We start from the raw sequence: 13,799 nt of genomic DNA, 5'->3' as shown, positions 1-13,799 counted from the left end.
TTTCCCTTCAAGAAACTGTGTACACATCTGGATCCTGACCCAAGCAGAGTTTCCAGACCCTTGGAAGTCTTACTGTTTCAATTGGCATAGACATTGCCCTCATTTTACATGTTTGCTTCAGGTCATAAGTGTGGAAAGTGTGTAGCACCAGCATACAAGCAGTGAATTTACTGTAAAAAAAAGATTCTTCTATTCAGGACAAAGGAACAGCAAGTCAAAATCTTAACCCTATCAGCAGTTGCTGCCTCAGTTTTTGTTTGATTCAATCCATCATTTCTTGTGTGCATTAGTAAATCAATAAGATTTGAGAATGTTATCCAAGGATAACTGATTTTTGTAAACAGCCCAAAGCAGCATAAAGTTAGTTTGATGCAGTTTCTCAACTCCTACATTCCCTGAGTGTCCAGCTACCATTTCTCACTTACTGTCACCTATGGTAACCCTCTGTTTTTCTTTTGCCCTCCATTTCTTCTCAGCTCCAATAATCCGTTCGCTCGCAAACAGCTCCGTTCCAGCCCGAGCCCTGTCATCTTGAGGCAACTGGAGGAAGAAGCCAAGGCTAAAGAAGCAGCCACCAATGTGGACATCACCCAGGTTATGAGCAAGCTGGATCGTAGAAGTCAGCTCAAACAGGAGGCTCCACCTGCTAAGTAGGGCCCAGATGCTGTAGAACACCTTGCAGGGGGAAAACCAAACTGAATTAGGAGGATGCTGGCTGAATGTAGGGCTGCATTTCCTCTCCCCTGCCTGCAGGTGGCAGTGGTGCTTCATTGTCAATGACCCATTTTTCTCCCCCTCCCCTCCACCACATGCCGTTGCCATGGCATCCAGAGCACTGTCACTTCATAAGCCATTGCGAGAATCACAGAACATAGATGGCAAAAGAGTTGCCTTGTGAGCATTGCAGTGACTTCTCCCATATCAAATGGGCTCATTTTACAAGTCAAGGAAACAATATTTTCTATAAACTGCCTGAAACATCCTTCCCAGATCTAAACATTCAAAAGTCTAGATACCATGGCAACTAGCTACCATGGCTGCTGCTTCTTTCACTGCCTGCAAGTAATGGAGGCAAAGGACTGAAAATACGTGCTGTGAAGAATTTGGCTGAACTGAATCCAGTTTCCAGCCGTATGGTATTTGTTCTTTACCTGGAGATTCTTGTGGAGGTGTAGGAGAACAGATCAGGGACTGTGATAGTATACAGACTATAAAGGTGTATATGCCAGATTATTTAACACAGGTTGGTCACCCTTGAATGCCCTTTAAGCATCTTGGTTAAGAGTAAATTATTTTTCCTTTCTTCTCAAATTATGTTTATGGACAATGTAGGTACTCTGATTTGGATTAGTTAAGTATGGAACCAAGGAGTTGCAGGTGGTCTGGACTGATTAACATGCAATCACATTCGTGTACACAATGTGTGCATGTGACATAAATTCCAAATATACTCAGCAGCTGAAGGTATCTCTGTTATATGAACTAGGATAGGAGTATCTTCTGTCAGGGGTATAGCTTGATCATAGAGATGTTTTTCAGGTGTCCCTTCTTTTAAAGGAAGACCTTTATAGATCCTTTAGATTCTGCAGGATTTACTTTATTTTGTGTAAGAGGATATGCTGACTAGTGGAGAACATCAATGTCCTTCACCCATTTCCTAGTCCCAGATGCTAACTGAAAGTTTCCCATAGTAGGAACCACCTACTTGGAGAATATGTGAGGAAATGTGATGGAATGCGACAGGTGATTTATAGGAAGGTATTTTTTATAACAAACCTGAAGATTCACAGAGTATTTATATTCTAACACCTGTTCATCAAAAAAACATCTGGAGGGCCACTGGTTCCCCATCCCAGAATTTAAATTATCAGCACTAGTAAGTGTTACATCAAGAAGTATTTGAATATTCCAGGAGCTATGACCGTATGAGTAGAATTGGGGATCATATATATTTTCAATAGGCTTGTTCCAAGCCACCTTTTTTCCCCTCTCAGGTTAGTTCAACTGTCTAGTTTTCATTTTTTGATCCATCTCTGTTTGGGCTTGCTTGTAGTTATGTCCTTTTTTGTCATTGCATTTCATTATCTCTTGCAAAATACCAGAAAAGCTTTGGGAATTGCTGTAATAGTGGTTGAGTTAGAATACCACAATCAAAAAGGTCATGAGAAAATATGAAGAATGTGATCTTAAAACAGTTTAGGAGTGATAACTTATGTTAGATCAAAGAAGTCTAAATGTAGGCCAGGAGCATTGCTATAATTTTAAGCAGAGCTCAGTGAAGTTCTCAAGTTGGAAAATGTAGCTATGGAGATTAGTTCATTAAAATGTTCTGTCTTCCACTTTATTAAGGCCAATATGGAAACTGCATACTATACCAATGCCATGGCTTGAAAACTGTTTTCTGAGAGACCCTGGGGCTTCTTTAAAGCTTATCAGGTGCTCTAAAATGATATCTTACTTATTTAGAAGATGTATATCTCATATTTTATTGAATGTTTCTCAGGAGGGCTTACAATAATTTCTAATAAATACAGGTTTACACAAACCAGAAATCCACACAACCCAGCACCATTTGCTTTCCTTGTTTGTGATAGAGACTGGTGTATATATATTCCTTCAGTTCCATAGTCAATTCATTTAAGGCATCATCCTGTGTGAGCTTAGACAGAAAAATCCCTATAACTTCCAGCAGATGGAAGATGAAGGCCTTTTTTCCTGTCTAAACTTGCTTAAGGTTGCCCCTTTATCCAATTTATGATTTGCCCTATAGCTGAAGTACTCAAGGTGACATACTAAGCAAAAGAAAAATAAAACCAATGGTAAATCCACACAATAAAATTTGTTCAAAGGTTTTCTTTTAAAATTCAGCATTTATTCATTTATTAAATTTGTGTAAAGGCCACCCCACTAGCATTATGCTCTTTGGACACCCAAGAAGAGACAAACCTGGCTCCAACCATTAGCAAAAGGAGCAGTAGTGGCAGGGGGTGCACTTTCCCCACCTCTGCCAGCAAGAATGCCCTGGACAGAGGGTAGCTGGCAGTTGGAGGGGGGTATTCTTGCTAGCAGAGGTGGGGAAAGTCCACTCCATGCAGAAAAAAAATGCAATGGAAGAGAATCCCCACTGACATAGGAGTCTCCACCCTCTGCCTAATGTACCATAGCAAGGTAGTATCAGCTACTTTCTAGCTTTCCCAACTAGTAGCTCCCAAATGTTCTGGACTACAGCTCCCAGCATCCCTCACCACTGGCTACTTTGGCTGGGACTGAAGTCAAAAGCATCTGGAAGGCCCCTGGCTGGAAAAGTCTGTTCTAGGCTATACTCTTAGTTCATGGTGGATGAGTTAAGACTACAAGAAGGTAGTATGCCCTTGAATATATCCCAGAATCCTCTGCAATGAACAAGCGTTCTTTAGCAGAGTAGTCAATGTGAAAAACTTTCACCCAAACTAGAAAGTTCAAAAAGTACACCAGAGAATCAACATTGCTGTAAATCTGTTGTTTGCCTCTAAAGTCATGCTATCTGCAAAGATATGGTTCTTTTTGCATAAACTCATGTCAGTGTGCATGTACAATGCTATTGCTTTTCATACTGTTAAATTTCTAAGATAGAGTGTGTTTCACATTTTGTTAATTGAGAAGCAATAGGCTTCCACTGGAATTTTAGAATGCTGCTCTCTTCTTCCCCACCTAGATTTGTCACATTTTCTTTCTTTTACTTCCTCTTGTCAAATAAACTAGAAAGTGAAACAATCATTATGCTTGTTTGTCATGTCTTTGTCTCCTTCCCATATATCTTTATTTTGTTCATGCTTTTGCCTCTGTCACTTTGGATTTAATCAGTAATTAAGTGAAATACTTCAAGGGAATTTGAAAGTATATAGAGAAAAGTAAAAGGCATCTGCTTAATATATCAATATTAAATTCTGATACATATCTTGATCATAAGATACCATCTTTTAAAATTGTATTTAAATTGTTTAAGTCCTTATGCTGGCTATAGATGTAGCAACAAGAGTGCTATTGTTTCCTGGAGGTCTCCATCTAAATCTTGATCCTAAATATAGATAGCCAGCTTCTATCCATCTTAACTTAGGGGTAGGTCCTGTTGTGCTTCAAGTAAGTGTGAATAGGAACGTAAGATCTTGAAAGGAAGCAGATTCTATCATTACAGGTAAAGATTAAAAGTAAACAAAACAAAAAACATACTTCAAAGAACACAGGCTGTCACTTGGATCTGTTCCTCAAAGTGTGACTGCCTAAATGTCAACCTAACTCATAAATGAAAAATTATTGTCATTAATGATCACAAAGTAAATGCAGTGGTTGTACAAGATCACACCATATTGTCACTGCTTGATGGAATATCTCTGCCACTTTTTTGTGTATCCTTCATAGCAATGTATGCATCCTGCATTGCCCATGGTATGTATATATGTATTTTAAGAATATGTGAGGTTTTTCCTACAGTGCATTCAATGCAACTTGCACTAAGTTAAATAAACAATTAAATTAGTAAATTACAATAAGCATAAAACTAGCAATCCAAATAACAACCCCCTCAAAAACAAATAAACAATAAAGCAAAGTTCAATTTTTAAAATCTTGTGGAAAAGGTGAGTTTAATTCGATGCTGAAAGGAGAACAAAGAAGGCCAGGGCAGGCCCTACCAGGCAAGCTGAGACTGCTCTCTCATATGGGAGATGCCAGGCACATGAGTGACAGTGCCCTGGTTGATTTTCCCTAACTCTGCAGCCATGCTGGAGGACGGAGTGGCATATTCTACATGGCTGGACCAAACCCTGTTAAAACTAGCCTGCTGGTCTCAGCCTTGGTGGAGGTTGCTCTTCCGTCATCACTACTGAAGTAAGATCCAAGGGACTTCTGTATGTGGAACAAGAGAATAGGTACAATCTCCTCCTCATAGCTATTAGGGGAAGGAACCATTGAAAAAGCCCTCTCTTCAAAAGCAACCTTTTCAATTTCACCAGCTGGTAGCATTAGGAAAGGGGTCTCAGGAGATTTTAATGGTCAGGCAGGCTTGTATGGTGTGAACAGTTATCCAAAACACTACTAATTAAATATTGCAGCCCTCCCTTTTTCGCTTGTAAAAAGATGACTTAGAAAAGGCCATATAACTAACACCTTTATAAATGTTTGGAGGAGATAGACTATTAGATGTTATTCTTTTCTCCCAAATGAAGTCAAGCAAATTTCATGAAAATAACAGACTGAAATATATTACTACACATTTTGTTTTCATGATATCTCTACTGCATTTCTACCAGTTTAACTGATAGTCAAAAATAATTTCAAAACAAGCTATAACAAAAGCATATGCAATAATATGAGCAAAACTTATTCAATTTTATAAAGCTAACCTATCTAAAACATATATTGTAAAAGAGAAATGAAAGTGATTCTAATTTTATTTCAGTGACAGTTCTAAATTCCTCTCAAACTCAGAACATGTTTGCATCATTCCCAGGTGATATTTGCATCAAACATCCCTTCTTGCTCCCAATCCTCTACTTGCCTAACAAGTTTGGATTTGCCATTTCGAATTGAATTCATCTGGCTTAGAATGCCGTCCTATATGTGTTTTTTCAGAAGTAAACCTAGTTGTGCTAAATGGAGCTTACTACTAGGAAAATGTATAACATTGCAGTCTTAGTCATGCTGAAAAGAAGAGGGAAAATATTTGTTATAGACATAGCAAACAAAATGACAATTAAAATATGTTTAAGAGCTTGCTAAAAGATAACAAAGGGAGGTGAATGTTCAAACTGGAATACCTTTTTTAGTTTATGTTTTTCAGTAGAATATTCTCATACCTATGTAAATATGTACTACAGTACCAAAGGCTGAGTAGAACAGTAGAAACATAAGAATAAGTTAAATTATGTCTAGCAGAACCACACTCTTAGCCTTTTTGGTGACCATTTTTATTAAACAAAGCTTTTAACTGTTCATGATTTGGATGGGGGTTATTTATCCTGCTGTTAGCTTTTATCTATATATTAATCTACTTCTTAGCTTTCCCTACATTTAGCAGTATTTTATATTTCTTGGATGCTTCTTTTACTTCTTACAATCAATATATATAATTGTATAGAAAAGCTGCTAAGAAATAGATAAAGAAGCCTTTAATGGAATGAGCTGTTTGATGGAAAATAATAGAAAAAATCTAATTAGTTACATTCCTTTTCCAAGTGAAACAAGGTGGTTGGCTGGATTTGCTAGTACATCAAAAAGATATATCAACAGCCTGATGCTATGAGCTGGCTTGCATAATTCTATCTGCAGTAACCTTGCATTGGAGATAGGGTAGGAAATGGAAGAGTTTGTGTGAGAGTCCATAGTCATGTGGAGCTAACAGAAGCTTTAATGCAATTCACAGCTATAGTAGTAATCTACTCATACCATACACCTAAGCACTGGATGTAACATTATACTATCCATGCTGTTCATCTGCCCATCTGTCCGTCCATCATATATTGTTCATACATATTGCACTATTATTAAAGCACCTCTTTAGTTACCTATAAAGTAGGTTACAGCACATAATGGAGATGGGGGGTTTTAGGCCTCAAGAAGTCCATTATAAAATCTGAGCACAATTAGTAGCATTGGAATGGGTTATCTTATGTATTTGTAAGTGGTTAAAGAGATATGTGGGGAATTGAAGCAGGGTTGACACCAGATTTTATGAGCCTTTGGGCAAGAAAGCAAACTTCATAGACAGGAAAGTAGGAGATACACAGCATGTTAGAAAGCCACTGCAGCAGCCCTGAGGAGAATTAATCTTTCAGCAGCTTTTGCTTCCTGACATGCTGTGGGGAGAAAGAGAAAAAAGAGTTGGGGGAGAGATTCTTTTTTAAAATAACAGACTTGATGGACCAACTTATAGTACCTAGGGCAAGCAGAATGGTGTAAAGGTTCACTGTTGAATTGCCCTTTAAACACACACCCACAAGACAGCCACTGCGAGGGGGCATAGTACTATCAATCAGTGCCCCAAAATGTCCTTCCGTGGAACAACTTCATTTCAAAACGGTAGAACCGAGATGTATCAGTGACCTGGTTTGTGCAGTTCACCGCAGCCCACTGTAGTTTAGCTGGCAATCACAAGTGACAGAACACATGAATGGTATCTTTGAAGATGGGTTGAATCCAGAATTGTCTGAAACCACAGATGCTCAAGTTGAATGGATTACGATTTTAACTGAAGAAATGCAGAGAAATATAGAACATCATAGAAACACACCCTAGAAGAGCTTCCTAAAATGGCTTGATGTACAGTACTGAACCAAAAACCAATCTTGAGGTTGTAACCCCTTTCATAAGATGTTCACCAAAGCAATGCACTCGTGTGTGTGTGTGTGTGGTGTGTGTACACTGAAGAGGGTACAGAATGTAAGTGTCAGTATAGTTGGATCCAGTATGCCCACAATTGCCTCATTGAATCTGCAATTGTACAAGAAGGCACAACAAGTCTTTCTAAGGTGACATAAAAGGCAAACTGGAACATGGATGTTTGAGAATTCCTAATATTTTCTTCCTTGAGACCATGGGCAATTACATTGAGGGGACTTGAGCAGCTGAGTGTAAAAACAAGAAAATTCTTTCCAGCAACTGTCCATCAGATACTGGATGGCAAACAATTGTAATTGTTTTATGGAAGTGAATTATCTACTCTCAGTGAGGTCTAGAAGGAACACACCACCTCAAGAGCGTTCATCAAGCAGATGGCCAAAGAAATGCACCAGGCAACTAGGGGTACAATGAATTGTCAAAGAAATACAGTACATAAAACCTAAATGGCGACTGCTTCCTTTTGCTAAAGAAGAACTTGGTAACTACTTTCCCCACTTCATGACTGCATAAACTATGCCTGCCTGTGTCCAGTAGACTCTGCAGAGATGCAGGAGCTTCAGCACATCCCTCCCAACTCAAGACACATTCTTGAATCTTGATCATTTTTAGATGAGCAAAAGGGACATTCTTTCCCACTGAACCTGATCAAAGATCAAGAGTATGCAAGCAGACATGAAGATTTTGCAAAACAAAAAACAAAACAAAAAAAGCAGGCATCACCCAAAACACAACACAACACAATGGTACCAAAAGAGCTCAGCATAGATTCACCTGACATCAAAGTCTTGTAGCCATAGATTTGTATGTCAATTCTATAGGTAAAATACAGCCAAGAGAAAAAATTGAGCCACTACTAGAACCTGATTATGTAGAAGCACCTGAAAGGGGAGCAGCTAGGCAGTATCCTATGCAGCACTAATGCTAATGCAAACTAAGTCATGCTAGCATAAGTTACTTTTGCTGCAATGCCAATAGCATTGGCTAGTGCAATGGGTTTTCCCAGAAAACCTGTTATACTAGCAAGTAGTATCGATATTATGGTAAAGGTGGCTGTCACTGGTGCAATGTAATTTACATCAGTGCTAGTGCCAAACATTCCACTATCTCCAACTAATTGCTCTATAACCCTATATAACAAGTGCGCCCCAATGTAACAGTGTTTTGGGTTCAGGCTGATAGTCCACAGCCAAGTTTTGAAACTCCAACTGTATTTGGATGGAGGGATAAAGAGAGCAGTGATGTGCTGGTCTGATGTACCACAATCTATCCTATTCCTGATCAAATCCACATGCAGGAAGCAAAGTGGCTCAGGGTGATGCAGTTGTCTAAATACTTCTCTTCCATGTTCTGAAATGTGAGGGGCAATAAATAGTGTGACAGGATGCGGTGAATATGCAAACAGATCAGATGCAGTAGAGGCTGATGAATTTGATGAAGAGAATGACTAAGTGACTTACTAGGATACATGCTGATAAACTACACTGGAAACATGATTTATGATAAGTTAAGGCGCTGTAATTTTATTTGCCCAGAAACTGATATTTAATGACACCCCCACCCCCGGCTTACAGTTAAACACTGTAAAAGCAATTTTCCCATGTCTGTTAGGGTGATGTGTTAAGGAAAAAACCATGGAAAAATATCCAAATTTCTCCAATAAAACCAAGTCCACCCACTTCCCATTGTAGCTTTCTAGTCAACATAGAATATTTTCCCTTTATTACACAGGTTCCAAATCTATCAACTGTTTCTTGAGTTACCACAACCATACCATAGTCTAAATTAGTGTTTTGCAAAAAAGGAAGAAAATATTTTCTTGATTTCTTCACTTTTATTTATTAATTAAAGTTATCAATCACAAATAGCTGAAACTATCAGAGCAATGCACTCAATAAGAACAAAAACAATTAAACCAGTGAGAAAGCCAATAGTAAAGCACATTTAAAAGTATAAAACATAGAAAACAGTATTTTATCTGGCCAGGGCGGCTTATTTTATATTGTATTTTTTGGATTTTTAATGTTTATATTAATTTATTGTTGTAAGCCGCCCCGGGGCGGCAAAAAAATTTAATAAATAAATAAAAATAAATAAATTTTGGTTATAAAATGCATTATTTATTATGACTCAGGTATCTGTTTGGAAGTAATACGTTTAAGATGTTATTAGGACCATAATGATATATTTTTGCATGTTTCTATTATATACTAGGTTTGTAATTAGTTTCTACCCCCCATATGTGTGTGTGTTGATGTAAGGGTTAGGGAAAGTTTGTCCCCTTTTGTATGTATTCATGACAACCAGGGATTGAAGCAAAGATGGATAGAAAAAAGTAGAGACAGAAACAGCACAGTGGAGTTCAGAGGCAAGTAGTGAGACAGCCAAGAGCTAAGGCTAGCTTTGCACTGGGAATCCAATGCTCCCTAGGAATTCCATGCCACTTTCTGTGCTGTAAATATTCTCTTTTTCCTTTCAGCAGCTGTGCCAGTTTACCACTCCAGTTTCCCATCTGACGGTTTACACAGGAACCTCTGATCCTCCATCTCCTTCCAGAACTCTTCCTTCCTCCTGCCATGCTTTTCAGTGCTCTGGACATATCCCTCTGCCAAACAGCACTAGCTGCTACTCTGTCATTAATGTAGGCCTAGACAGCACCTCAGTCCTTGATAGGAGCTGGGACAACCATGAATCCAGCTCTAATGTCTTTCCTTCCATCATGGAACGTGTGGAGAACTCGATGGATTCTGAATCAGGAACCTGTAGCAGCTCCCACTTTCCTATGAACTCTGAGACCAAGCTACTGCCCAAGTCCCGGATGAACTTGTCCCTCAGCAGGTTCTTGAAACGGGGATATCTGAACTCACCAGTCTTTGCAACCCTCTCACCCAAATGCCCTGCAGTAAGTCATGTAAAAGTGCAGCCAGTAGATGATCTGAACCAACCATTAAAACAGAAGTCCAAAAAGGTATCCAAGTGAGTACCCCAATGAATTGTTCCCTTTAAGATTTGCCTTGAGAGTTATTACGAAGGGAGAGACGGGGGGGGGGGGGGGGGGGTGTTTCATTCTAAGAAGAGCATTCGCAGAGACACAGTGCTGGATACCAACCAAAGTGGTTCTTCTGAGGTTTACTGCATTCTTCACAGTAGCTGGGAAAAATGGGTTTTCCTAAACCAAATATATGGTTTTGAGTGATCCCTGTTGCAATGCAAAGCATTTTAGGGTGGCTTGGTCTTGAACAGTCAATCAAGACCCATTAGCTCTACAAAAGACCTGCTCCTGATAGAGATGAGAACAGCTAGAATTGCTTTGTTGACATGGAGCAACACGAAGGACTGCATTTCTGGATTTTTCTAAGAGGAGTGGCCATAAGGATGGACAGGATGAACTGCTACACTTCAACCTTTACCACTGTATCACTGGCTTAATGCTGCCTTTACTTGCTGTTCTCTGCTCCAAACACACTGCCCCTCCGGGAAACCTTTTTACTGTGGAATTGCAATGTGCATTTTCTTATGCGGTTCCAACACATGCGAAAGGAATGGAACCACTTAAGGTTCCTAATTCCTGGTCTTTAGGGACCTGTACTCTTAATATATGCTTGGCAATGATGCAACTTCCACAGCCTCCAGAACTATGGCAAGAGAAGCCACATACCTCTTTGCCACACAGCTTTCCTATAAAGGCACACCTACAAGCCTAGAAAATGGCAGTGGGACAGATTTGAAAATCTTGGCTTCAGATTCATGAACTTTTTATTATTATGCAGAAGGGGGAAATGCTGAAGGAGTGTGCTAGCCAGTCATTCCATAGATGCAGAAGAAGCTGCATCCATCAAAACATTCGCTTCTGCCCAAATGATGAAGGAAGAAGAGCTGGGTCCCCTTCTGACTCCCCTACAGATGAGTCATCATAAAGGATAGGCACAGAGGGAAAAGGCAAGACAACTGATGTGGCCTGTTGGGAGTAACACCAGCTTCCCAATCATTTCAGTGAGAGGCTTTCAGTCCTTTATTGATGCTGCTGAGTAGGGATATGGAAAGCTGCAGGTAAATGGCTGGATTTTGCAGCATTAGGCAGGCACTGAAGCCTTTCCTTTGATCACTGAATGAGGACGCCAGGGAAGGGTTCCCACCATGGCTAAGGGATGGAGCTACAAATCAGCAGGGCCCTGGATGGGCAAACCATTTTTGGGCAAACCATTTTTGGTTCGGGCAAACCATTTTTCCCCAGCTGCAGCTCCCCATCTGCAATATGGGTATAATAAAACACATCTGCCCTTGCATTGTTGTTTTGGGGTTTTAAAAACATACATGGGCAAATTGTTTTGGACATTCCAAGGCACTATATATGCATCTGCCTTGCCCAGTCTGGTACTATTCCAATGTTGTGGGCTTTAACTCCCATCATCCCCAGGAAGTTAACTCCCCAGATGGCACGCTGATGGTCAGGAATCAGCTTGGTGAAGGATGCAGCATCACTGTTGCCATCATCAGCATGAAAAGACCATAAACCCTGCCCAATGGCCCCTAAATCCAGATGTGTAGGTAGGTCCTGGTTGTGATAATTCCATTGTGGATTCATGTTTACCTATGAAACATACTGACATCCTCTCTCCTTCCATCTATCCCAGGGTATGTGTGTGTGTCTGTGTGTTTAGTCCTTCTGTCACGAGCACAAAAATACACTGATTTTTTCAACATATACGCTGCCTTTATGCTCAACAGCAGCTTGCCCAATCTGGGACACTCCAGATGTTTTTGACTTCAACTCGCCCCAGCCAGCATGGCCAATCGCCAGGAATCTGGGGAGGTGATCTGGAGGGCACCAAGATGGGATGCTGAAGCAAGACTCAAGTCCAAACTCCCTGCCTGTATGCTGTTCTTATTCTCTGAAAGTGCTCTGGAAGATATCCAAATTGTGATGAGTTTTCTTTTGTATCCCAGCTTCTTCCAGATAAAAGTGGATGCTCCTTTCGAGAGCAAAATCTACCCAATTCTCTCTGAGGAGAAAGATGTGACCAGCCATTGGGTTTACAAGGATTCTGCAAAAGAAGTTATCTGCCCATGGGAGAAACTGGCAGAAGAAGGACAAGTTGGATAAAGAGACATTAAAGCTATTAAGATGTGACTCACTTACACATAATGTTTGTTTTTTTTGCTAGCCCTGAATTGGCAGGTACAATCAACTATACTTTGATTGATGAATCATTCTGTTGAAAGGAATGAACTGGAATAACCAATGAGATTTATCCAGCATCAGACCACATGGATTATAAATAATGATTACCTTTCTGTAAAAATTCAGTAATTTAACATGTCTCTTGGACTGTTTCCATTCTTGTCATCAGCAATTCATCTCTATCACTCACTGATTTCTTCATAACTCTTTACTACATTAGGTATGCTAGGGAGTTTTCTTACCTGGTTAATTCTTTTGAACTGTTGTATTTTTTGTCCCTGTTTTTCAAATGTGCTTTTGTCCTGCTTAACATTCAGAACACAGTGGGTAACTTGTGCCCTCTAGATATTTTGGCCTACAATTCCCATCAACTCCTACCATTGGTTATGTTGGCTGGGGTGATGGGAGTTGTATGCTGAAACTTTTTGAAGGAAACAAAATGCTCACTCTTGACTTATTTTTTTAAAATATTGTTTTCTTTAAAGAATTAAAGAACAGAAAGGAAGAAAAGTGTAAAAGAAAAATAAGAATGCCACAGAATCTTACACAAATATACATTCATAACCTGTACATTCCCAGAAAACCCCAACATTTCCCTCTTTATGTTAATTAGTATTTTGTTGAAGCTTGCATTAAAAATAATTATATTTCTCTTAACCAACAAATTTTCTATTCACTCTGAAACAATTATAAATCACCAGCAATATTTTAATGGGCTTCCTTTTGTTCTATATTAATTAAATTGCATATAATGGAATTTCCATTTATCATTTTTCAATCTGTCTTCTGTTTACATAATTAGTTAATTTTGCCATCACTGCATACTCAGCCAACTTATTTTTCCAATCTTCAGTTTCTGGACTTTCTGCTGTTTTCCATTTAGAAGCAATTGTAATTCTTGTGGCAGATGTCATATATTTAAGTAACTCTGACATGTTCTTTGAAAAAGTCTCTGGCATTATATTCGGAAGCATATTCTTAGGGCTCATAGGAAAGTTGATTTTAAAGGTTTTTTGCATTTCTGCATGCATCAACATCCAAAATATTTTAATTTTATCACAAGTCCAGCACATATGGTAGAAATTCTCTTGCGCCTTTTAACATTTAAAACAGTTTCCATTATAATTCTTGTCCGTGTTTTGCTATATACCACAAAAAAACTTATACCAATTTTCTTTAGTGCTTGACTGGCTGCAAATTTAATACCTTTTTTCCATAAGGCTTCCCATTGGCAGGACAATAT

The 13,799-nt window shown here is 39.2% G+C and overlaps 1 protein-coding gene across 1 annotated transcript in view; it reads left to right on the top strand.

Moving 5' to 3' along the window:
* The window catches only part of RGS9 (regulator of G protein signaling 9), a 57,845-nt gene extending 56,641 nt beyond the window's left edge, over window positions 1–1,204 (top strand). The window contains 1 exon segment of the mRNA XM_044449491.1: window positions 477–1,204. Within this exon segment, the coding sequence (XP_044305426.1) occupies window positions 477–654 (178 nt within the window). The 3' untranslated portion in view covers window positions 655–1,204.
* Window positions 1,205–13,799: the final 12,595 nt, after the last annotated feature.

This window comes from Varanus komodoensis, unplaced genomic scaffold, assembly GCF_004798865.1.
Source record: "Varanus komodoensis strain SLA01 unplaced genomic scaffold, ASM479886v1 scaffold59_1, whole genome shotgun sequence".
NCBI lineage: Eukaryota > Metazoa > Chordata > Lepidosauria > Squamata > Varanidae > Varanus > Varanus komodoensis.
The sequence above is the reverse complement of the archived record's forward strand: the minus strand, read 5'-3'. Positions and strand labels throughout refer to the sequence as shown.